Below are 26,738 nucleotides of genomic sequence, written 5' to 3' on the forward strand. Positions count from 1 at the left end.
CCCTCCTAGAGTAATGAGAATAAAAACAAAAATAAACAAATGCGACCTAATTAAACTAAAAGCTTTTGCACAGCAAAGGAAACCATAAACAAGACAAAAAGACAGCCCTCAGAATGGCAGAAAATATGAAGCAACTGACAAAGGGTTAATCTCCAAAATATACAAGCAGCTCATGCAGCTCAATAGCAAAAAGACAAGCAAGCCAATCAAAAAAATGGGCAGAAGACCTAAATAGACACTTCTGCAAAGAAGACATACAGTTGGCAAAAAAACATATGAAATGATATTCAACATCGCTAATTATTAGAGAAATGCAAATCAAAACTACAATGAGGTATCACCTCACACTGGTCTGAATGGCCATCATCAAACCTTCTACAAACAATAAGTACTGGAGAGGGTGTGGAGAAAAGGGAACCCTCTTGCACTGTTGGTGGGAATGTAAATTGATACAGCTACTATGGAGAACAGTATGCAGCCACTATGGAGAACAGTATGTAGCCACTATGGAGAATAGTATATAGGTTCCTTAAAAAACTAGAACTACCGTGTGATCCAGCAATCCCACTACTGGGATTTCCCACCCAGGGAAAACCATAATTCAAAAAGACACATGCACCCCAATGTTCATTGCAGCACTCTTTACAATAGCCAAGACATGGAAACAATCTAAATGTCCATCAACAGAGGAATGGATAAAGAAGATGTGGTACGTATATACAATGGAATATTACTGAGTCATAAAAAGGAATGGAACTGAGTCATTTGTAGAGATGTGGATGGACCTAGAGACTGTCATACAGAGTGAAGTAAGTCAAGAGAAAAAGAAGTATATTCGCACATATATGTGGAGTCTGAAAAAATTGGTATAGACAATCTTATTTACAAAGCAGAAATAGAGACACAGATATAGAGAACAAACATATGGATGCCAAGGGGGGAAGGGGGGTGGGTGGGATGAATTGGGAGATTGAGATTGACATATATGCACTATTGATACTATGTATAAAATAGGTAACTAATGAGAACCTACTGTATAGCACAGGAAACTCTACTCAGTGCTCTGTGGTGACCTAAATGGGAAGGAAATCCAAAGAAGAGGGGATATATGTATACGTGTAGCTGATTCACTTTGCTGTACAGTAGAAATTAACACAACATTGTAAAGCAACTATACTACAATAAAAAAATTTTTTAAAAACAACGTACGATGCTATACCTCAGAACATGAAGTCCATAACTTAAAAATTAATAACAATAGTGAAGCAGGATGAACACATTTATGGATTTTTACCAACACAAAAGCAGTATAAAAGCAGTTAGATTAACATAATTTATACAAAAGTGCACTCTTATAGGCCTATGCTAGATGTGGGTTGATTTTGAGAGCATTGATGAAGTCCATGAGGACAGGAATTTAAACAAATGGAGTTGTGGAGGGTGCTGCATCAGGGCACCTCTCAACACAGTCTCCAGATTTACTCACTAGTGATGTTTCTCAGCACTGCCCTCAGTGGTTTCATGAGAAAAAGAAAATGGACCCAAGTGTTGCCCAGAGCTAGACCATAAAGCAGGATATTTTAGACTCTGGGATTTATCCAGTGCTTTCTAAAATTCTAGGAAAATTGAGTCTTCTTGGTGAGCATAATTCCCTTTCACTATAATCAGTTCCTTGGAAATGAAGCCCCACTGATAGGACTGATGCTTGGTGATTAGACACATCTTCAAGGTTGCACAGAGTGGTTAAGAGCACAGAAGTCAGACTGCCAGGGTAGAGTCCAGGCTCCCCCACTTAAAAGTCTTTCTTCTTAACCTCACTGTTAATATCTGTGGAATGAGAATAATGCTAGAAACTACCTCTTAGGTTTGTTGTGAGGCTGGAATGAATGAGTACATGTAAAACACCTAGGCTAGTCCCGGGAGCATATAAGCACTCAATACATGTACATTTCAAAAAGGTAAAAAAAATATAAAACTTAAAGCAAGGTTCATACTTACCCAAATCTGAGAATTTCTCTTAAAAAGTGACTTTGTGTCCATCAAACAGCACCACATTTCTTCACTGTTGGTGATTTCATGGCACTTAATGTAGTGAAGCAATAAGAAATGAAAGCAGGTTCTAGTGGTCAGTCACTTAGTCCACATGTCCGGCTTAAGCTCAACGTGAGCACTTCCTCCATCCAATGCATCAGCAGTGTTTCACTTTCAAGATTAGAGTGTTTACAAGTCTTGTCACATCTGGAAGACATGAGCTGCCTGAGGTCTGATGAGTTGGGTCCCTCAAAGCCTTTTAATTCCCTGTGGTGGAGAAGCAGTTCAGTAAATCTTTCAACAAGTTTTCCATGACTTTACTACCCAACAGCATTGACATAAACAAGGTCTCCATACTCTGCTTCATCTTTTTCTAAAATTTCAGTAAAGCGACAATAGTAAAAGCACAAGAACAAAGAAAATTCACAACTTTGGTGACTTCCTCCATGGTATCATGCGATGAGGTGGGTTTCAATGTTCACAGTACATATTCTTCAAACAAATGATGCAATGCAGATGCCTTTTGATGGGAATAAACCGCTGAGATCCCTGTGCCGCATCTATCCTTTTCTTTGTGGGAGCCCAATCTACCAACAGTGAGCTCAGTTTTTGCATATTTATATCCATACTCTCTTTAACAACCTCTTCTTGGGAGGCTGAGGTTCTGTCAAAAGTCTCTGGTGGACTGCCTTTCAGGGCCAGTGGGCCACACATCCCTCAATGGTTTTATGGAGAGAGGCAGCATGGTAAGTATGAATCTTGCTTTAAGTTTCTGCACTTTTTACTAGTTTTCTTTACTTAACATTTATTGAGCACTTACTATGTGCCAGGAACTATACTAGGTGTTTTCCATGCAATTCTTCCAACGGGGAAGGCAACAACAGGCTCCCTAAACCACAGTTGGCCTTTCTCAATGGGGTGGTGGCAAAGGAAGAGTTGAGAGAACCAAATCAAAATGACCATGTGCCTCCAGACACACACCCTGTGCTCCTCACCTTAGCCAGTGGTTCAACTCTCCACTCAACATCTGAGGTGGAAACCTGGAAGTCATCCTAGACCCCTCCTCCCTCCCTTCCCATATCCCATTTATTCCTGATCTCTCAAGGCCTCTCCCTCACTGGCTTATCTCTATCATAGCACTTTTCACACTGATCTGTAACCAGCTGTCTCTCTGTCTATCTTCCCCTCTTAAGACAGACACTGTCTTTGATCACTGACTACCCAATGCCATAGGAGGTGCTCAAAAGTTGTTCACTAAATGAGTTAATGAATAAAGTTCTATTATTTCTACATAAAGATTTCCTGAGTTAATCCCTCTACCCTTATGCCATTAATTGCCCCAGTTTAGGGTCTTACTCTTTCTTATCGAACTCTTACAATCACCTCCTAATTTATGTTCCTTCTCTCCACTTTGCCCTACTACCACCCACTTTCCTCATTGCCTCAACAGTCATCTCTCTAAAGCACAAATTAGAGTGTGCTATTCCTCTGATTAAACGCTTTAATCCTTCTCATTGCCCTTAGGATAAATTCAAGGCCTCATCTCTTGCCTCTGTTCCTCCTGAATCCTATGTTTAGCCATACTAAATGGTAGTATATGTGGGGTGTGTGTGTGTGTGTGTGTGTGTGTGTGTGTGTGTTTAGGCCCTGGTGCCTTTGCACTTGTGCCTTCTCCCTAGGATGTTAGGATGCTACCCCCCTTTCTCTGTCTGATAATCTCCTGCCCAGTTTTTGAAACGCAGCTCAAATGTAGCTTGCTCGTGAAGCCTTCTGAGAGCCTACGGCCTCCACCTACAGAGTTTTAGACCTCTGTTTGAGCTTTTGTTGATTGGCTGTAATTGTTTGCTCACACATCTATGCCCCTATCTCTCTCTAGCCACTAGAATCTGAGTTTCTTGAAATCCTGAGCTTGGTATCCCTAACTCCTTAATAGGCTTTAAAAAATACTGAAGGGAAGAGGGTGGGAGGTGAACATCTTCTGTGTACAGTGAAAACTGTTTTCAGTCCAAAGAGCCTGGAAGAAGAGCCTGAGTCAATACTACGGCTGAGGTGGCTGCTAAAGATGGCCCAGCCCTCAAAACATGGGCTTTACTCCAATCCCTCTCTTTTCATCTCTCTTCTCCTCTCATTTCTTCTTCCATGCCCTTCTCCCCTCCCTCTCTTCTTCTCCTTCTTTTTAAAATTCATTTTCCTTTCCTTCCTTCTTCCTGTTGCTATTTAACTTTAACGTTAATCATATATTGCAAAACAATATTATGACAATATTAATGTAAGTAAGCAATAATAATAGTATACCCACAATTCTGCTACTACAACAAATCAAATTGTTTTATTTGCCTATATTCCCTTCCCATCATTTTTCATGGTTGCCATCATAATGCAGTTTTAATTTTGTACTCTACTCTTTAACTTAATATCAGAAGCATTTTTCATACTCCTACATAGTCTTCATAATTATCATTTTAATGGCTACATAATATTCTGCTGAATGGATATGACAAATTTTACTTAACTGTTTCTTTTCCACTAGACATTTCCAGTTTTATCCTGTTGCAGAGAGCACTGTCATATACGTGCCCTTTTACATCTTTCTCTTTCTTGCTCTTTTCTGTTCACTTTTCTTTCACTTTCTACTCTCTTCACTCTCTTTTGCCTCTCCTTCTACCTCACTGGATGCACTCTCTTTCCTAGAGCAGTAATTTGTTCTCAGGTGGATGTAGAGATCATCTTAATAGGACCCAGGATTTTTAAAATTACTAAACATTTGTTATAAAATGCTCCTAAGGACACTTTTGCCATTTCTGCCCCCTTAAAACAGTATAAATGATAAGTTTTCCTCTTCACAGGGGTAGGAACATAGGACCAGGCAGGACCAGGTTGGAGAAGCCTCAAGCATGTGACAGAACACAATGTTTATAATGGGAGAAAATGACAGAACCTGATGTCTATCAATAGGGAGATGGCTAAATAAACTGTGATGTGTCTATGCTAGGAATATCATGTAGCATTTAAAGAGATTGTTGTAAATCTATATGTACTGACTTAGATAAGACCCTTTTTTTTTTCTTTTTTTTGCGGTACATGGGTCTCTCACTGTTGTGGCCTCTCCCGTTGCGGAGCACAGGCTCCGGACGCGCAGGCTCAGCGGCCATGGCTCACGGGCCCAGCCGCTCCGCAGCATGTGGGATCTTCCCAGACCGGGGCACGAACCCGTATCCCCTGCCTTGGCAGGCGGACTCTCAACCACTGCGCCACCAGGGAAGCCCAGATAAGACCTTTTTTAGTGAATTTAGTTGCAAAATATTTGTAGTTTACAATTTATGTAAAAAATAACAGCAAAACCCAAACCCACATGATAGAATTATATATTTTCTATGGATATATTATGCAAATATATAGACAAGCTGGTAACAGTGGTCACCTCTGTGTTTAGGGGAAATGGTCTGGATTTAGAGGATTGATCAAAGGGAATGTGAGCCTGAACTGCAATGGTTTCATTCTCCCAATCAAGGAAAGTGTATTCACATATTGCTTGTATAATAAGAAATTAATTTTTAAAATGTTGCCACTGTGTCTCTTTCTGTTCACATTGTACACTGACCAGCCCCTTATTCAGGCCCTGGCCACGAATAAATGAAACGTAATAAGAGAATGTTATGAATTATGCAAATGTCCTTTTGGGAAAAGTGGGCTTCTTGCTTTTTCTTCACACTGCACTGCAGGTTGTTTCAGACAGTGCTGGTGGGTCGGGGACAGGCAAGAACCAGGCCTGGTCTTCCAGGAGATGAGGGTGCCCCTAACTCAGACTCTGCCTCTCAGCCAGTCCTCCCTACCCCAGTCCTGGCAGGTGGAAGTTGGGAATTTTTAAGTTTAGTCTCTTGCACTGGGTCCTGGATGGAGGACAACAGATGAGGCCACACTCTCCTGCTGTGCAAACCAAGGGGAACAGGTGGAGACCCTGGAGCCAGAGTGTGAATAGTGGCAATTCATGAGTGGTACAGGCAGGCAGAGTGCCCAGCTCAGGGCCAGTGACAGCTGGGCAGCACATGGGTGGGGGAGGGAGCAGGGGCATGGAGGTGGGGTGGGCGAGTTCAGCCATGGGGGAGGAGGCATGAGAGGGCAGAGGACAAGGGAGGGAAAGAGGGGGAGCACCTCCTGTCCAACCCCCAGGGTGGAGCAGGCATGAGGTCAGAGGTCCCAGGCTGACCTGAAAGGCTTAGGAAGCTGCAGGGTAAGTGGACATAATGAGAGAGAAGAGTGTTCCTTATCTGGCCCTTCACCCTCTTCCCCCATCCTCAGCTGTCCTCTACCTAGCCCTAAATCCAAGGCATTTGAGCCGTTCCAGCAGCTGTGCCAGTCCTTTGGCTGGGTCAGGGCCTGGGCAGGTGTGGGGGGAGCAGCTGTCACCCCTCCCTTTGCAGACAAGGGTAGGAGCAAAAGGAGGTGACCAGGTTGGGGACATTTCAAGCACATGACAGGATGTGCCACACTTTTCTGTCCAGAACTCCTACCTGCCTACTGTACCCCTCATCCCACTCCTCTTTAGTTAAGTGATAGAGTAAGAAAGGTAAAAGAACTACGAAAATAATAATAATTATTAATAACATTTACTGAACACGCTATATGCAGAGTGCTATTGATTTTATGATATATCACTGAATATTCCCAACAACCCGTTATGAAAGTTAAGCCCATTTTATAAGTGAGAAAAATGAGGTTTCTTGGTTATGTGCTCAAAGTCAGACACTAAGAAGGGACAGAAGTGAGATTTGATGCCAAATTTGTCTGACACTACAGACTAAACTCATAATCCTTGAGGAGGATTGAATTAACAAAAATCCAGCGGAAAGCCAGCAGACCCACATCTCCAGAAGGAACAAGAGGTGGGTGGGTCTAAGCTAGCCTTTCTCACTGTCAGAACTGAGAGCTGCTAGATGAGGTGTGGTGAAAAGTAAAGGAAGCTGGAAAATCCTCTTCTCTAGAGATTTCTCTAAATAGGAGCCATCCCATTTCTTTGGGCTGGTTTAGAAGGCTTTGCCTAGAAAAAGGGGAACAAAGTACTTTGGATTGGGTGTCAGGAGAGCTCAGTCTATGCATTCCCTCTGGGTGGGCTCTCCGGAGGAGATGGGCAAAGCCTAGAAAGGTTAGGGGGCATGAGCTCTGTCTGTCTCCCACAGGTCTTGTCCATTCTACCCGGGAGCATCCCACCTGAAGCCTTTCACAGTGCATCTGATGGTCCCCCTAGCCTTGAGCCTCCTCCCAGCCTCAGGAACCCAGCCCAGAGCCGGCCCAGGGAGGGAGCCTCTGCTGCTGGAGTGGAAGCTGGCCCTTCCAAGATCCTCACCCCATACCCAGGCTTCCGGCAGCCAGCAGGGGGACCCTGAGCCCCAGGCAACAGCCCTGAGCTGGGTGGCTTCTTCTGGCTCTGGATCCCTTCTCTGAGCATATCCACACACCTCCCTGCACCACAGTTTCCTGCTCTGGAAAAAGGGAAAGTAATTATACTTACTTCACCAGCAATGCTGTGAGTTAAATGAGTTCTAAATAAACAAGAGAGCATTGCTAGACCTCTTCTTGTTGTAGTCTTGTACTGTATTATTCTGAAAATTCAGCATTCAATAAATGCTTCTTGAGCTCTACTGTGTGCCAGGAGTGATTTTAAGCCTTAGATGGAATCCCTCCAACCCTTGGGCCAGGGACAGTGGTTGAAATAGAAAAGTCCAGCACCTGGAGAGCTCTTCTGATCAGCTGGATGGAGTGGATGGCTCTTAAGGTATAGGTGGACACCTCTGGCAAGCTCCTGTTTGTTCTCATGGCCTGGAATTTGGGACTTTGGGGTGGGCTCACAGAGGGGCCGGGGAGCCCAGGGCACAGCCTACCTCTCCATCCATCCTGACTTCAGGAAAATATACTTAGCGCAGAGTCTTTTCACACTCCCAGTGCTCTTTGGTGAAAGGCTCTTAGGCTCAGGGCAGAGGGGCAAGGCAGATGTGAATGGAATATTAAGAGCTCTGCTTAAGATCAGGGAATTAGGGCCAGGACAAGATTGGAGCTGAGAGAATGAGCTGAAGCCAGAATAAAGGTCTCCTGTCCATTCTTTTCCCAGAGCTGTTTCCCAGGAATGTTGTCTCCTCAGTGTGATGGGATGAGTGCCTGGTGCTTTGACTCCTGGCTCCTGACCCCTGGCTCTAGCCTTGATTTTTCCTTCTGCCCACTGAGGGAAGGGGAAGCAGAGAATCCTTGCCTTGCACCCTTAGAGATGATGTTTGAGGGGTCCAGGAAATTGGGCACAAATATTCTGGCCAGGATGGGGTGGGCTGTGCTGGGAGGTGTGAGCTCTCATGGTAGTCACTCCAGGTCTTCCAGCCTGTGGTGGGGTGGCAGATGGATTGCCCAGAGGCGCCCTTTTGGCTGCCATCAAGGGCCAGAGAAGCCAAGAAATTCATAGCAAGTACCCTGTGGGCTGGGGTCAGGAGTTGGGGCTGGGCCAGGGGCCCAGATGAAGAGAAACCGATGCCAAGAGAAGGCTGGTTCTTTAACTGATGTGCAACATGGCAGGGCAGACTGCTGGCTTCGGGTCGGGTGGGGGTGGGAGCAGGGGAGTGGAGGGGCTTTTCGGAGAGACTAGGTTGGGGCAGGAGACCTGGGAGCCTCCCCTCAAGATTTTCTCTCTTCTCTCTGATTCATCTCTTCCTTGCCACTACGTCCCTCCCTCAGGCTGTGAGCATGCTCAGTTCTCCCCATCTAAAACCAACCTCTTTTTGACCCCACTCTCTTGCAGCTAATAGTCCATCTTTTATTCTCTTCCCTGCCAAACCCTTTCAAAGCCTCATCCGCACCCACACCCCCACCTTTTCCTGCCTGCTCCAGTATTAACCTGTGAGATGGTACTTCTACCCCACTCTTCCCCCTTCTTGTCACAAAATCTTACCACTTCCCCCTCGTATCATTCACAGCTGCTCTCCAGCCCTGAACGCCCCCAGGACACTTCTTCCTGAAATACCTGCTAGCCTGCTCCCCACTTTGGCTGCTCTCCCTCCCTGGTGCTATGGGCACAGCCCTGCTTCTTTCCAACTTCTCTTCTACATCCTCTCCCTGAGTGATCTCATCTCTCCCAGAACACACTTGAGATGACCCAGACATCAAGGGGAGTTCCAGTTGTCCCCTTGGCCATTTCCACAAGCCTGCTGGACCCTGTGCCTGGATGTCGCCATAGGCACATCCCACCAACCTGTCCAGGAGTGGACGTCCCATCCTTCTCCAGGCCCCACAACCAGCTTCTGCTGCTCCCTATCTCCCTTACAGGCCTCAGCATTTGCCCAGGAGTTCAAGCTTGAAATCCAAGGGTGATCTTTGCCTGGCTGTTCTGCTTGACTGGCCAAGGAGCCCGGGAATCCTATGCGACATCTCTCTTGTTCATCTCCTCTGTTCCCGCTGCTTCCTCTTATGTTTGGCTTTTAATCTTCTTTGACCAAGACTGCTGTTACCTCTGACAGGTCTCCCTGCTTTTACCCTCTCCCTCTTCCATCTCACTCTGCAGAGTCTCAGAATGATCTTTCCAGAGCCTCTTTCAGATCCTTCAGTCTCCTGCTCAAAAATCTACAAAGTCTTTCCATCACCAATAGAATAGACCATGATATCTGCGTAGTGATTTACAACATGAAAAACACTTTCAAATAAACAAAATAGGGAATGTGATTGTCCCTCCTTTATGGGTAAGAGAACTGAGGCTCAGAGGGATGTGGTGAATTGCGGGGGTTCCCTCAGGGCTGAAGTGTGGAGCAGGGACAGGCACCGAGGCCTTCCAGCTTTACTTGGGTGCACCGCCCACTGCAGTCTTCTCAGCCTCCCCTGGGAAGCTTTCAGAAACGTAACCCCTCACTATCACCCATCAGCCCAGCTGGAGGCCAGTGCTCTCGCCAAGCCCCTGGCCTTGCCCAAAACGTACCTCTCTTGCTCAGGCTGTTTGCTCTTGCTGTCTGCCCAGAATAGTCTCCTCCATGCCACCAGCCCCTCTGCATAAAAACAGAGCGTCTTCCCCATCTTCCGAGGTCGCTACTAACCCTTGCTGGCCCCATGTGCTCTCTCTTTTGTCTATGGCACTCAGAACACACCCCGGAGCAGACTTGACACTCCAGCCCCTGAGCTTTGAGCTCTTGGATGGCCCCTTAGAATAGTGTCATCTTCATAGGAGGTCCGTAATAAAAACCAGCTGAGCAAGTAAATGAATGGACGGGGCTGCTGGAGTTTCTCCTCCTCCAGAAACCCCTCGCAGACCAATTGGTTCAGTGGTTCTAATCACCCCCTGACCTTCACACACGCCTCCCTGAGTAAAGCACATCACACCTGGGTCAGTCTCATCTCTGCTGCATGGCTCTCCTTTACCCTCAGCCTTGGTTTCCTCATCTATGATTGGGGTCTAATAACATACCCTTTGCTATTTCCCCGGTGTGTGGTGAGCATTAAATGAGATGCTGTTATGTGAGGCATAACGTGTGTTTGTGTGAACACTAAGGTGCTGTGCAACTGTGAGGGGGATTAATTATTGCAGAAATGTGTGTCCACCTGTGTATGCTCACAGCCCGCCTCCCTCCCATGTGAGATGGGGAGGGTGTGAAAGCCAAAACCCTCACTCAACCAAGTTCTGAGTTTGAAGCGCTGGTGCTTGAGGGATTCTCCGAGCATGGCTCACCTCCAGACATCTCCCCAGGCACCAGGCTCTGCCTCCCAACTCATGGATGGGTTGGGACAAGTTTGTTGCCTTTCTGGGTCTCAGTTCTCTTATCTATACAATGGACAGGTCGAGTTGAAGCTCAGATTTTCAAATTTTTTTTAAGTTACATGGCTAATAAAATCTTATACCAGCAACCCATATGTCATATAAGTCAAAACAGCTAAAACAGGAGCAGCTCTATGAACCCCTAAAACCTGACCCTCCTTCCCAGCCTTTGGAGGCTCCTTTGCCAAGCCCTGAGGGGATTCTCTGTTTATCGTATCATAGAGATCCTTCTAGCACTGGCGTGAGCTCTTTTCCATGCCTGCTGAAATTCGACGTGAGGAAGTACTCATCAGTGGGGGTAGAAAGACTGAGGTTCGAAGTAGAAAACATCTTCCCCAATCTTCACAGGAGGGACTGTGTTTTGGGGTCGTTTATGCCTTCTGTTCCCCACCTGACTGGGAGGTTTTCTTATCTCTATATCCCCAGTGCTCATCTCACTGTCTGATACAACAAAAGGGGTTCAATAAATGTCTGTTGAATAGAATAGGTGAATGGATTAATGAACGAACGAACAATGAGTTTAAGAAGAAATGAAGGTGACATCCTCAGGACTTAGGAACAGTTCCGTGACTGTCTGGAGGGACTTGGACTAACTGGCCCTGACTTATCCCACGCCCCCCTGACCTCACAAACACACCGATCCACAGGGAATACTCAGCCTGAGTCGACACTACTTCCTACGGACCCAGCATCTCCCCCCATAAGAGCCTCTGATCCTGGAGAAGGGAGAGAGGACGAGGGAGGGAGAAGGAGGCAGAGAGACTTAGATTCCAAATCTGAAGCGGGAAGGGTAGAGGAAAAAAGGAGAGGAAGGGAACTTCAGGGAAGCCGCTGCAGAGGCAGACTTGGCTTGGGGTGGGCCCCGCTGGGGAAAGGCCAGGGGCTATCCTGCCATCCAGAAATCTTTTCCTTCCAAACTGCCTGTCATTTCCCAGCCCTGCTCTTCTTCCTCCTTCTCCTCGTACACATGCTGCCCAGAACAATGCTGAAAAATAAGGCAAGGACCAAAATAACCTCCTGCTGTTGGGAAGGGGAGAATCCTAAAACCTCATTTACCCACCCGGAGCTGAGCTGAGCCTTGACACCCCCCCTTCCCTGCTGGTGTCCTGAGGGGTGACTGGGAGAGCTTCAGCCTCAATGGGCAGGCCCCTTCCTGACTTGGGGTGTCTAGCCCAGTTTGGAGAACTCAAGGAAGGAAGACATGCAGGGCTGCCCCTCAGGAGTTGCTTCCACATCAGCCCTCCCTCTCCCCTATCCACCCTTTCCCCCAGTGCAGAGACTGTAGGTGTGAAGGGTCAGTGGAGAAACCCAGGACAGGGGCCTTGGGAGGATGGAAGCAGGACAAAGAGGTAAGGGGGTAGAGGGGGTGAGAACCAGGCCCTGGGGGTCTTTAGACCCTCTGTGATGTTATCTTGCTCCCAGAACCACATGCCAAATAGGAGCTTTTCACTGGGTACCTTTAAGGACACCCAAACCTGGTACCTGTGGGACTTTAGCATGACTGGCTGCACAGAGCAGATTCCAGAATTTTTCACTCTTCTACTCTTTCCACCCCCAGGACTCCACCTGCTTGGTGCTGCCTACTTGCCTTATTGATAAAATACCTGTGCTAGACACTCCATAAGTCAGCTCATTAAGCCCTCATAACCATGCTATGGGTTGGTTTTCCTACATCAGTTTTATGGATGAGGAAACCAAGGCTGTGCTGTTCAAGGTCACATGTCTCCAGAGCATAAGTGGACCCTGGCCATGGAGAGGGTCATCTAGTCAGGGTGTCCTGGACATACTGTGAAAGCCGGAGTTTTTGGCTCAGTGTAAATTCCAGACACCTTTGTTCCACCTGCTCTGCCTACACCTCTCCACATCATCCTCTTGCCCACTATAGACCTCTGACCCCCTCCTCTACTTCCCCCACCACAAACCGCCCCTCCTCTCAGCCCTGGAATCTGTCCTAGATGCGGTGGCCTGGACTTAGAAGTTTCTAGATGGAAAAGTCAAGTGCCCAAGGGCTCCATCTTGGCATTTTTTCCACCTTGGAACAGACTTACCGGCTGTCAGAGCAGGACAGGATGATAGATGTCAATTGTCTGAGATGACTGATGGATAAACTGAAGCCAGGAGAGGAAAATTAACTTGTCTGGGGCCATGTAGCCAGTGAGTGGCAGAGTATGGTCCAGAAGCCAGCTTCTAGCTCTTCTGACTCTCAATCAAGTGGTCTTTTCACTGCACCAAAGGGACCTGATGCCCAAGAGCATTGTGTTTACCACTAACACCCCCACCCTCTCCCGCCCAGAAGACTCTGAGGAGATGGTGTGCTTTTCCCAGGGCAGCTCTCCAGGACAGACTCTGACTGAATCAGCTCTGTTCTCAAAGAGGCCAGTCCAATCCCCCAGAAGACCTGACCCTGGAAACAGGCAGGGGGTGGAGGGAGGGAGGGAAGGAGGGAGGGAGGGAAGGAGGGAGGGAGGAGAGAAGGGAAAACTGTTTTGGTTTATTTTACCCAGAACTGAGGAACAAACACATTACCTACAGGTATTATGCAAATGTATCTACTACATGTCAACAATCCATGGTGAGGTGAGAAGAATTGTGTGTGTGTGTGTGTGTGTGTGTGTGTGTGTGTCGCAGGGGATCTCTGTTGTCTCCAGAGCTGAAGTTGCTGCTGAAGTTTAGATAGGGTGACCCAATCATACACCCCTTGCCCCAAGCCAGGCCTGCCTGGGTCTTTGCAGGTTTTTATGACAGCTAGATGAGTGAAAATTAGGAAGCTAAGTGAAAATTAAGAGAAAGCCTTGAACCAAAAAGAATTTGGGCCAAGTAAAGGGCTGAGAGGCAGGGGCATGTTCACGTGACATGGGGAATAAGCAGACCTTCAGGATGCCATCAGGAGTGTGGAGGAAATCTGTAGGGGAAGTAGAGGGGAAAGCGGGGAGGAGAGTTGACATGTCCCAGTTTCTCCAGCTAGGCTCTAGGGAAAGATTGCAGTTTTGATATTTGAGGCATAGATTCTTTTCTCCCCCTGAAGGTAGAAATGGAAGTTAGCTTTCCCCATGCTGGGCTTCCTCCTCCCCGAGGAAGATTCAACCCACCCTTACCCTTTTCCTCCCAGCTACTCAGGTTCAAGCCCCACCCTAGGCCTCACTGTGACTCAGCACAGACTCCCAGCAGAAGTTGTGTGTTCACCCTTGTTGACTGAAAAAAATGCACAACGTGACAGTTGTGCATTAAGTTTTATTTGGGGCAAAAGGAGGACCATAGCCTGGAGACAGCTTCTCAGATAGCTCTGAGGAACTGCCCCAAAGAAGTGTGGGAGAGGTCAGTATATATGCGATTTGGGTAAAGGGAGATACGTGCAATCAAGCACACATCTTGGCAGAGGGTTGCTGCTGGTCATAAGGAGCAAATGTCTCCATAAATGATTTTAGTGCTTTTCTAGATATGAGAAAATATAAGAAATTGGGCTCATACAATATTCTCCTGAAAATAACTATCTGAAGGCCTATTCTTCCAGTTTTCCCCAGAACACAGAGTTCCTCATTCCTGATCTCTGCCCTGAACTCCTGGGTGAAGGTCAGAGACTGCAGTGGCTAGTGACCTAATTTTTGTAGAGGCAGATGGCAAATGACAATTTTTAGCTAGCAGGAACCCCTCATGGTCCTAAACTCGACCGTAGTTTGGGAGGCATTTTATGACCATTTTGTTCCATGGTGCTAGGAATGCTCATTCCTAGGTCAGGTGAGGATTTCGTTGATAGGCCACTCAATGGGCTATTTTTTTTTCTTTACATCTTTATTGGAATATAATTGCTTTACAATGGTGTGTTAGTTTCTGCTTTATAACTAGGTGAATCAGCTATACATAAACATATATCCCCATATCTCTTCCCTCTTGAGTCCCCCTCCCTCCCATTTTCCCTATCCCACCCCTTTAGGTGGTCACAAAGCACCGAGCTGATCTCCCTGTGCTATGCAGCTGCTTCCCACTAGCTATCTATTTTACGTTTGGGAGTGTATATATGTCCATGCCTCTCTCTCACTTTGTCACAGCTTACCCTTCCCCCTCCCCATATCCTCAAGTCCATTCTCTAGTAGGTCTGCATCTTTATTCCCATCCTGCCCCTAGGTTCTTCATGACCATTATTTTTTTTTTTTTAGATTCCATATATATGTGTTAGCATACTGTATTTGTTTTTCTCTTTCTGACTTACTTCACTCTGTATGACAGACTCTAGGTCCATCCACCTCACTACAAATAACTCAATTTCCTTTCTTTTTATGGCTGAGTAATATTCCATTGTATATACGTACCACATCTTCTTTACCCATTCATCTGTCGATGGGCACTTAGGTTGCTTCCATTTCCTGGCTATTGTAAATAGAGCTGCAATGAACATTGTGGTACATGACTCTTTTTGGATTATGGTTTTTTTCAGGGTATATGCCCAGTAGTGGGATTGCTGGGTCCTATGGTAGTTCTATTTTTAGATTTTTAAGGACCCTCCATACTGTTCTCCATAGTAGCTGTATCAATTTACATTCCCACCAACAGTGCAAGAGGGTTCCCTTTTCTCCACACCTCTCCAATGTTTATTGTTTGTGGATTTTTTGATGATGGCCATTCTGACTGGTGTGAGGTGATATCTCATTGTAGTTTTTTTTTTTTTAATTTTATTTATTTATTTTGGCTGTGTCAGGTCTCCGTTTCTGTGCGAGGGCTTTCTCTAGTTGCGGCGAGCAGGGGCCACTCTTCATCGCGGTGCGCGGGCCTCTCACTGTCGCGGCCTCTCTTGTTGCGGAGCACAAGCTCCAGACGTGCAGGCTCAGTAGTTGTGGCTCACAGGCCTAGTTGCTCCACGGCATGTGGGATCTTCCCAGACCAGGGCTCGAACCCATGTCCCCTGCGCTGGCAGGCAGACTCTCAACCACTGTGCCACCAGGGAAGCCCTCATTGTAGTTTTGATTTGCATTTTTCTACTGATTAATGATGTTGAGCATTCTTTCATGTGTTTGTTGGCAATCTGTATGTCTTCTATGGAGTATTGTCTATTTAGGTCTTCTGCCCATTTTTGGATTGGGTTGTTTGTTTTTTTGATATTGAGCTGCATGAGCTGCTTGTAAATTTCGGAGGTTAATACTTTGTCATTTGCTTCATTTGCAAATATTTTCTCCCATTCTGAGGGTTGTCTTTTGGTCTTGTTTATGGTTTCCTTTACTGTGCAAAAGCTTTTAAGTTTCATTAGGTCCTATTTGTTTATTTTTGTTTTTATTTCCATTTCTCTAGGAGGTGGGTCAAAAAGGATCTTGCTGTGATTTATGTCATAGGGTGTTCTGCCTATGTTTTTCTCTAAGAGTTTTATAGTGTCTGATCTTACATTTAGGTCTTTAATCCATTTTGAGTTTATTTTTGCATATGGTGTTAGGGAGTGTTCTAATTTCATTCTTTTACAAGTAGCTGTCCAGTTTCCCAGAACGACGTATTGAAGAGGCTGTCTTCTCTCCATTGTATATTCTTGCCTCCTTTATCAAAAGTAAGGTGACCATATGTGCTTGGGTTTATCTCTGAGCTTTCTATCCTGTTCCATTGATCTATATTTCTGTTTTTGGCCAGTACCATACTGTCTTGATTACTGTAGCTTTGTAGTATAGTCTGAAGTCTGTCAGGGAGCTTGATTCCTCCAGCTCCATTTTTCATTCTCAAGATTGCTTTGGCTATTTGGGATCTTTTGTGTTTCCATACAAATTGTGAAATTTTTTGTTCTAGTTCTGTGAGAAATGCCAGTGGTAGTTTGATAGGGATTGCATTGAATCTGTAGATTGCTTTGGGTAGTAGAGTCATTTTCACAATGTTGATTCTTCCAATCCAAGAACATGGTATATGTCCTCATCTGTTTATATCATCTTTAATTTCTTTCATCAGTGTTTTATAGTTTTCTGCATACAGGTCTTTTGTCTCCTTGGGTAGGTTTATTCCTAGGTACTTTTTTCTTTTTGTTGCAATGGTAAATGGGAGTGTTTCCTTAATTTCTGTTTCAGATTTTTCATCATTAGTGTATAGGAATGCAAGAGATTTCTGTGCATTAATTTTGTATCCTGCTGCTTTCAATGTGCTATTACTGGACTAGACCTTATTAATGGTAGCCAAACGTCTCTGGACCACCTGTCTTACTAGTCTGTTACAGTCCAGGAAATGACTCCTTATTGTTGCTTTTTTCCATATTTAGAGTTACACTATTACAATCGTTCATATAGAACTATGTGATTGGTCAACTGCTTCAAGTCGCCTAGTCATCATTTTATCAGAGGCTCAGTCATACATTTGGTAATGCAAGAACAACAATTTTGTAAATCAGGCAAAATACAAATGCCAAGAACTTCCATTAGGTGCACCCCAGTATATCCCCAGTCATCTCAGCCAATTCTGTACCTGTCCTTATCTTTAAGGGAAATTATCTATTGGTTTTATTCAGAAGGCACCCAACCCAGTTTCCTAGTGTTATCATGCTAGTTATCCTTAATATGGTTCCCAACTTAAGGGGGACCTTAAACTTAAACGATTATAGCCTGGTGTTAGCCATATAAATCCATCCCACAACTGAGGGAGTTTATATTCCTTGGCTGAAATTTTAATTGCTGCTCTGACTGAGCTTGAGTAACTTTAGAAGAAAATTCATATTTATGGTCAGAGTCAGAGTAGGTATTATTAAGTGGCCAGGTGAGGGGATCCCACCTAGTAATACCAGATCAGTAATGACCTGAACAGAGCTATAATTTCTTTCTTCTAGAATAATTCTCTAAGGGCCTTCCAATTAGAGCCTTGGAGTGGAGAAATCCACCAATGTAACCCAGAAATACTGGATATAGGTAATTGGCCATAAACCTAACAATTGGATGAACTTTAACTCTGCATAAGATTGTGATATATAGTTGGTTCATAAGCAAAGGTGTGAGCAATTATCAAAGTAATTGGCATAGAGGCCTGGTCCAGCATCTTGGGTCAGCTCTCTACTTCAGATGTTGTCTTCCTCTTATCCTAGTCTGGTCGTTTCTTCTCTGCTTGAGCATTGTTTTAAGGTGATTTTAAGGTCTGAAGTCCTCTCTGTAGGCTGGTTCAGTGCAGGAGCCCTTTCTAAGAGGATATACTAATCCAAGAGTCAATTCTCTTCAGTTTTGCTGTGCACAAGCTACTTAAGAGTACTTGATAAGGGTCCTTCCATCTAGGTTGGAGATAGTCTTTTAAATTATGTCTTTTCCAGTATGTATACTCCCCTGGTTTCAGGTCATGGGGCATCTGATCTTCATCCAAAGATAGATTACTGAGATAAGCTTCAGAAACAAACTTAGAGTGTTTTTTAATAATTCAATGAAACTTTACAATAATATAACATAACAGCAAAGAGCTATGTGTGAAGTCAGTCTTAGGCAGTGAATACAGACCTCAATTAACAAATTTAGAATTTAAAATCCACTGAAACATAATCTTTTTCTCTCTGAAATTACCTTCATTTCTACCAAATACAGCCAAGTTGACTAATTTGTTTGCAAAATAAGTCTGGTTTCAATAAACTTGGTCTAATGACTCATATAATTGGTCATACAGGCTTTTTTAACATTTGGCTTTGCTGTAACTTGTCAGAAAGTTCTTACTATGAGTCTTCTTGAAGAGGAAGCATTTTTGCAGGTACAAGTGTAAAACAATAACTGTCTATGAATGACAAAGACTTAAGAAGGCACAGTTAAAGACCTGATACGATGTCATTGACAAAAAACTTGGTTACTGCTGTGACATACAACATTTTAAGATAATAACTAGAATTATGACTGATAACATTTTACCAGGACATACCATAGTTTTAGAAATTCCATATAATTTCTAGAATATCTAGATTAAAAACATTTACCCATACAATATAACCTAAGAAGATTTATTACCCATTTGACAATGCTTCCCATGTAATTAACATACCAAACGAACCTAATTAGTTTAATATCTTTCTTTGGGATGTTTTAGGGCCCCTTAAAGCATCCCAAAGTTAGCTAGAGGTCAAAGAAACTTCATTAGAATTTGATTTGGGAAGTTTGTCAAAAAATAACAAAAAGGTTTTAAAACACTTGGTCAAATAGGATCATAGGTCATTGTGAAATAATACTTATTCACTTAACCAAAGTGACAATAAAAGATTTCAAAGATAAATACAGAACAAATCACTGAAAAGGTAAAGAAACTTAAAATCTGTTATCAAAAGCAGATCGACATTTTAAGAAAACTTTGTACTCTTTACAGAGAGAAAAACCAAATTCAAGTTTTGTACCAACTTACTTTTAAAATTTATTTACTCGATTAAAGTTATTCTAAATTTAGCCAATCCTGACCATGCACAAAACTCTTCTCAAGGTCCCTTTCCCACAAACTTTCCATCACTTTCTGTACCCATATTAGTTTGTCCCTTATTTTCCCCATCCAGAAACAACCAGCTCTAGGACAGAATTACTTTTCCCTTAGTGAAATGCAATTCCATTCCTTATACCTTCCTTTAATGAAAATACACACCCTACTTTCTTGCTGCATACTGAAATGTTTCCTTTATTATTTCAAGTAGCTTTAATGACATATTTAAATTAGAATCCTCAACTCTTAAACACCTTAATTTCTAGTGAGAACGAAAAAGTAAGCAATTGGGAACTGTCTTCTACGTTAGCATTCTGTAGATTGAAAAACATAAATACCAATAATAACTTCTAAAAACAAATGTGCTTTTTAATAGAAAATTTCTCAGTGTGGCACCAAATACATTTATTAATAATCCTCAATACCTTTAGTTTCTCTGTAAAAGGAGGCCAATGTTCAGTAATTAATGTTTCGGTATCCTATTTTATTTGGGAATGACTTAGCTATTCAATAAACTTCTATCATTTAACTTAACTTAGCACAACTCTAAACTTTTAAGTTACCAAATATCCGGAGAGTTTTGTTTTGTTTTGTTTTTTTGCAATACGCGGGCCTCTCACTGCTGTGGCCTCTCCCGTTGTGGAGCACAGGCTCCGGATGCGCAGGCTCAGCGGCCATGGCTCATGGGCCCAGCCGCTCCGCGGCATGTGGGATCTTCCCGGACCGCGGCATGAACACGCATCCCCTGCATCGGCAGGTGGACTCTCAACCACTGCACCACCAGGGAAGCCCTGGAGAGATTATTTTTAAGTAGACATTCTTAAAATATAATTACTCCTAAAGAGTTCACCCAAAAGCTCTTATCTCACTTACACTTAATTTACTTATAAAATTACTGATAAAAATTTCATCATACCAAGTTATTTTTCTTGCTGACAAGTTTGCAACGGATGTAATAAGATCTTATTTGACTTCTATGAAATCTAGGTATTGATACAATAAAAATATTACACTTAATGTTGATGACTCTAAAGACATATCTATACTAATTAAATCTACAAACTTTAACTTTAATACCAGGTATTATTTTAATACTGAATATTTCCCAGTTCACATGAACACAAAATTCATTCTGGCAAGTTTCCTTTCTGAGAAATTTATATAAGCACTTAATTTACTCTAAGCCAATTAAGTAGAGCTAATACCATCAAAGGTAAAGACATATATGCCAACATAGACATATAGACAGACACAACCAGAGATCTCATTTTAACACTTAGTCATGATTCAAGTATTACAATCTAAAACTCATTAGAGTGCCTCGTTCCTGATCTCTGCCCTGAGCTCCTGGGCTGAAGATCAGTGACTGCAGTGGCTAGTGACCTAACCCTTGTACAGGCAGATGACAAGTGGCAGTTTTAGTTGGCACCCTCCTCTCAGCAGAACTCCTCTCTTGACATCCTGAAACCCAACAAGAATGCAGTGACCTCAGTGACTGGGGTGTGGCCAGGTGGCATTGGGGTCTCCCAGCCTGACTCTCTTCGCCCTCATAGAGCTCTTTCCCAATATCCATGAACAAGGATTTCTCAAGTCGGAATCTTTGTAAGGCACCTGGTCTGAGTGAGCATCTGCCGTGGGGTGGTCCTTAGGCAATACCAGTGGCCCACCTAAACTGAAATGTGGCAGGAGACAGCCAAGAGTGGGATCAGGATGGAGCACAGCGGTGGAGAGCCCTGTGCTGGGAGTCAGGAGCATGGTTTCTTACTCTAGTTCTGTTGCGATTTGCTGTGGGAACTTATGAAAGTCCCTTCCATCCCTGGGTCTGCTTTTTCATCAATAACATGTGGAAATTGGACTGGATACCTATGGCTTAGGTACTGTGCTATGAAGAGGGAGAAGGAGGAAAGAAAAGGGGCACACGAGGAGGTGACACTGATGTAGATGACCTTGTGAAGCTAGGTAACTTCTCTGAGCCTCAGTGCCCTCTTCTGTAAAAAGGAAATTACTAGATAGAGGAGAAAGGAACATAATTACTCAGGATAGAGCCTGCAAAGCAATGCGTGCTGGACTATGCAGGGGCTGATTTCATGGGAAAGCAGGGTTTCAGGACTGAGGGGTCCGGGCGTGTGCCAGGACTTCCAACTGACTGTTGGGGGAAATGGAGAAGGGGGGCATCCTGGAGTCTTGCAGGTGAGATGCCTTGCTGTGACCGGTGGAGGGATCGCTGACACCCCACATGTGAGAAGAGAGGGAGAGTGAACACAGGGAGGCTGCTCCGCTGTCCACTCTTGAGACAGGATTCACACATCAAACCCTTCGACAAGCTCACATTTCCCAGCTTTTCCCACCCAGAATCACTGCCTTTGTTTAGAGGAGGGGATGGGGGAGGAGACAGAGGGCCAGGAGGGAGGGGCCCCGCGGTGCCGCCGCCGCCCCCACCCCCTCCGGTTGTGCGGAGCCCGACTGCCACTCAGCTCTGGCGCCGTGGGCGACGGAGGCGCCGGGTGCCCGAGTGGAGTCCCAGACAGCTGCCATCCCTCTGGACCTGACAGGCTGGCCCTGGATTCTTCAGGCATCCCTGGAGCAAGAGGCTGCCCAAGGCGTGGAGCTGGGAGGGCGCTTGGACGGAACCGTTCAGGTGGCTAGGAGCTCTGCCAGCTTTGGTCACCTTGGGTAAGTCTGTACCTCAGTTCGCCTCCGGGTCATCCCCAGTGGGGATGCAGGAAAGGGTTGAAAGAGGCGACTAGAATGCCCCCTTGGGGCAGGGTGTGTGCGAGGGTCCCTGGCAGAGCCAGACCGGGACCGGGGACTGCTAGGAAGCAGAAGCCAGCAGTGCCTCTGGTGGGTGGGCGCAGGGCATGTGTGCACTGCAAGCTGGGGAGAGGGGACCGCGCACCCTGGCTTGTTGCTCGGCTCAGTCCTCCAGACCCACGTCTGCCAGACCAGTCCCAGGTGCGAAATTGGGGCGCTACCTCTTTAAAAGCGTCCGGGCTGAGCCTCTGCCGCACCCTGTGATTGCCTGAAAGGCCCGGCTAGGAGCTCTGCGGCGGGAGCCTGGAGGACCGTGAGCTGCTACGCGCGGTGCTGAGAGCCCAGCCCTGCCTGGCGCGGCCTCGAGCCCTGAGTGGCACCAGGTGTCCGGAACTTTGGGCACAGCCTCTGGGACTCCCTGGCCACCAGCAGACAGGATGGTGAGCTCCCTGCATCCTGTTCTGTGGGCATGGGTAGGCAGAGCCAGGCACTGGGGACCCGTGTGGGGTGAGTGTGTGCTGGGGACTGCCTCACACCTGACAAAATAGCCGGTGGAGGAGTGAGTGCCGCTCTTTTATGTTGTCGAATGGATCCGCTGGGACTGATAAGGGGAGGGGACAAAGATCTGGCAGAGAAAGGGTTAGGGTACCCCACCAGCTTGGGCAGGCACTAGATGTGCCAAGTGGGGCACATCTCCAAAGGGCAGCTGGACTTCCAGAGCCGCCTGGGTTCCCCTCCCCTTCCCAGGCAGGCCTTCCCACCCCAGGCTTCCGTGACCACAGGTGCTTGCCTCCTGCCCCTTGGTGCCTGTCTGCTGATGTGCCCAGCCTGTGCCCACCATGCCGCCCTCCATCTCGGCCTTCCAGGCCGCATATATTGGCATCGAGGTGCTCATCGCCCTGGTCTCCGTGCCTGGGAACATGCTGGTGATCTGGGCAGTGAAGGTGAACCAGGCACTGCGGGATGCCACCTTCTGCTTCATCGTGTCACTGGCAGTGGCTGATGTGGCAGTGGGCGCTCTGGTCATCCCACTTGCCATCCTCATCAACATTGGGCCACAGACCTACTTCCACACCTGCCTCATGGTCGCCTGCCCTGTCCTCATCCTCACTCAGAGCTCCATCTTGGCCCTGCTGGCAATCGCTGTCGACCGCTACCTCCGTGTCAAGATCCCGCTCAGGTGAGTCCAGAGCAGCTGAAGGTACCTGCTGTGCCCCATGCTGGGTGGCTTGAGGGCCATCTAGAGAGGATAAAAGGTAGAGCATAAGACCCCAAGTAAGCTGGATATTCTCTGGGCCATTGTGCCCCAGCCCTCACTCTGCCTTCCTCTCCTCTGCCCTGCAGTATCAGGCTGAACTCAAGTTGAAGCAGGAGAGGGCTGGGTGGCTGGAGGAATGTGAACCTGGCAGTGCTCAGGACCCCAGAGCTGAAGCTCTGCTGTTCTCCTGACCCGGCCAGGGAACCTGAGGCTGCCTGTTCAGCCTGGCCTGGGGTGGGGTGGGCGCGGGGGGGGGGCGGGGTAGACAGTGAGCCCTGGTTGGGAATGAGCTGATCTCCACCAGCTCGAGGGAAGTGGAAGGGGCAGAGCAGATTGCTAGGGTGGGCTCAGGGTGGCGCACCACGGACAGGAGTGCTGCTTCTCTAACCAGAACTGGGAAAGCTTCCTGAGGATACTCTTTCTTGTTCTGCAGATACCCTTGTGCTAGCCAGCTCCCTGCCCCAGGGCTGTCCTGTTGAACCCAGACAGTCTGATTACCTCTGCCCAACTCCCACTTATGGGATCGCTGTTGCAGGCAGGAGGAGGCAGGCTCTTAATGTTCCTGTTGGGTTGCAAAACCATGTTGTCTTTCCGATCACAGCAGAGGTGCTTATGCCGCGTCCAGGCAGCACCAGGGTGGGTGACCTAATAGTGGCGGTCCTGTCATGCAAGTGTCCAGTCCACATTGGGGCTCTTTCCCTGGGCCTGCCAGGCCATAATCTTGTCACCAGGCAGTGCCTGGGCCACCAAGTGCCAGCAAATGCCTGGGCACACTGCCAGTGCTGGCCTCTCTGGGACATTCTTGTGAGGCGTGCTTGCCCCCTCGTTAAATCTTCTCACCAGTAGATTCCCTTTCTACTGCGGAGTTCTAGACGTCTTCAGCACCTGCTGTCCCTGGATTAGCTTCCATACCTGGGACATGGAGCCTCTGGCCTCACCTGACAACTTGCCCAGGCAGGCCTAGGCACCCATGTTTCTCCTGTTTGCATTACATTTGTACACATTTAAGTTTTCAAAGATTTTATAATGCACCATGGTTTTCCTCTTTTCATCGTGATCCTATAAGGGAGGTGAAGTAGGAGCTGGTAAAGGGGAAAGAGATCCAGAGAACCTCCTGAAGCTGATGGGGAGCAGAGCCTTGATTCCACTACTCCCCTTCCTTCCTGATTCCCCCAGTGTCCCAGCCCCCTGATGGCAGTGTTCCTGCCCTGTTTACCTCCTTCACAACCTCCAAGTTTCCCAGGGAAGGTGAGGTGAAGACTGCTGCTCAGGAGAGAAGGGAAGACAGGGAAGGCAGCCCAGAAACCCTGTAAGCTCAGCCGCTGAGGGGCCTTCATGCCGCCATTAGCCCCAGGTTGTGGCTGAGCTATATACCAATGAACCTGATTTCAACCCATTAGCGTGGGCTGGGCCTCTGAACCTGGTGATTATAGCAAAGTGTTGCCACATTAGGAAAGTCATGCAGATACGTGAATATAGGAAGGCTGCTTAAGAAATCTGGTCTACTGAGTGGGTGCCAAGGCAAACCAAAGGCCTGGTCGTGATGTAACAGAGGTCACGGGCCCACAGAATGTGCCCTCCTTGTCCTGTGGGGATGGGGATGGCTGTGCTGGCAGAATTGCAGGCTCATTCTTCCAGAAGACAGCTTCTGTTGCTCCTTGCTCCAGCCTTGAAGAGCTGGGGGTCTTTAGGAGCTATCGTTGGAGGGCCAAGGCAGAGGTATGCATAGAGGCTAAGAATGCAGGCCTGGGTTCAAATCCTTGCTATGAATTCCTAGCTGTATGACCTTGAGAAAGTCACTTATTAACCTCCTTCAATTTTAACTTCCACATCAATAAAAGGAGACATTAATGATAGTACCTTCTTCCTAGGGTGATTGGAAGAATATAATAAACTCCTACATATAAAGCACGTGGTACTGTATAATGCACCTGGCGGTATATGCAAGCCATAAGTGGTAGGTTTATTTTGTAGTTTTATTATCATTGTTAACATATGGCTCAAAGTGGGTCTGAATAGGCAAGCCCTGCGCCCTCACCCCCCCACACTGATGCTTTTACATAACAACACATATGCCCTTATACACATGCACGCACACATGGGCACACAAGACACACCACATTTCCAGAGAAGTGTCAAAGTACTGTTAAGTTATAGTTATACATGTTTTTCTCCCTTGCTAGATTGTCATGCCTCAAGTGCAGCGACCTGGACAGTGGCCACATTTTGTTCGTTTGTACAGATTCTCCAGAACGCCTAGCACAGTGTCTGGCGCATAGCAGACACTCAGTAAATGTTGATTGAATTGGATGAGTTTTCAGAGCTCACATGGTTGTGCCTCAGGCAGGCCTTCCAGGGGTCTAACCTCTAACCATCGTGCTGTGGCCTGTATCTTCCCAGCATTCTACCTCAGGGCCCTGACCACAGCTGCCCTTAACAGCTCAGGTGGCTCCTTCAGAGCCACACTCCAGTAGTGCCTGAGAGAGGAGTCTTTCTCCTGAGTTAGAGAAAGGCTGCTGGGCCTAGCTTCCAAAGCTGGGATCCTGGAGGCTGGGCTGAGGTGACGGGTCACTCCAGGTCCCCCGCAGGAGGAACACATGCGCTGCTGCCCCCTGGGCAGCTGGAGTCAGCAGGCTGCTGGGTCTGGGACAACACCTTTCTGCTGGAGGTCCCCAGGTGCCTGGCTCCCTGCCCTGACAAGCCAGGCAGAGGTAGATGTGGCCTGGGAACCAGGGGGCAATACTGCTCAAGCATTGGTGAGGCATGTATGGGGCGTTCAGTGACAGGAGTCAGCTGGGCCCCTCACCAAGCAAGGCATGGTTTGGTCAGTAACCACAAATTTTATTTCCTTCCACTTGGCAGAAAGCCAAGAGGAAAAAAGGTTCACGTGGTGTAGTGTGATCCAGTTACCAAAAAAAAAAAAGCTTAAATTGTTGATGCATCAATAACCTGTGGTTATTTACATGTATTTTACAGGTTATTTGCCTTCCACCTCCACATGCTTGGTAATGGATACCCCATTCCCCTCAGCTCCTACTTCTAGGGAATCCCTGGGTTTTCTTGGGGGCACTCTGTGCCAACTTGATACCTACTCCAGGGGGCTTGTTATGGTGAGGAGTGCCACTCCCTGACCACCACAGCCCTCTCTGTGGGAAGGAGACCTGACCCTCTCTGTGGGAAGGTGACCAGATGGGTTGGTGTGGGGTGATGGGTATTTGGGAGTCAGAAATACCTGAGTTTGAACCTTGCTGTTACAAACTAGCTCTGCAACCTTCTTGGTTAAGTTACTCAATCCCTGAGCCTCCTCTTCGCCACCACACCCCCTGCCACCGTCTGTTAAATGAAGGGAATGGATTCTGGATTCGAGGTCTCTGAGGTTCCTTTCAGTTCTAACTTTCTGTAGCTCTTCCTGACCATGACTCCTGCCAATACTGTGTTGAAATCCTAGGAAGATTGTGTTGTGTTTCTTAGCTCCTAGTGCTTATGAGCTAGGCACAGTGCTATATATATATATATATATATATATATATATAT

General features: G+C 46.4%; 1 protein-coding gene across 3 annotated transcripts in view; it reads left to right on the forward strand.

The window, feature by feature from the left end:
- The first annotated feature begins 21,681 nt into the window (after positions 1-21,681).
- Positions 21,682-26,738, forward strand: part of ADORA1 (adenosine A1 receptor) — a 35,613-nt gene continuing 30,556 nt past the window's right edge. For 2 of the 3 annotated variants that reach the window (XR_003794275.1, XM_029227057.1), the window contains exons 1-2: positions 21,682-21,868; positions 22,729-23,126. Coding sequence is in view for 1 of the 3 variants with exons in the window: in XM_029227057.1 (XP_029082890.1) it covers positions 22,786-23,126 (341 nt within the window). In the remaining 2 variants the exon portion in view is untranslated. Of the gene's footprint in view, positions 21,869-22,458; positions 23,127-26,738 lie in introns of those variants that run through there. The other variant, XR_003794276.1, reaches the window with a different exon arrangement.

This window comes from Monodon monoceros, unplaced genomic scaffold (genome assembly GCF_005190385.1).
Source record: "Monodon monoceros isolate NGI ecotype Baffin Bay Population unplaced genomic scaffold, NGI_Narwhal_1 Super_Scaffold_18, whole genome shotgun sequence".
Taxonomy (NCBI): domain Eukaryota; kingdom Metazoa; phylum Chordata; class Mammalia; order Artiodactyla; family Monodontidae; genus Monodon; species Monodon monoceros.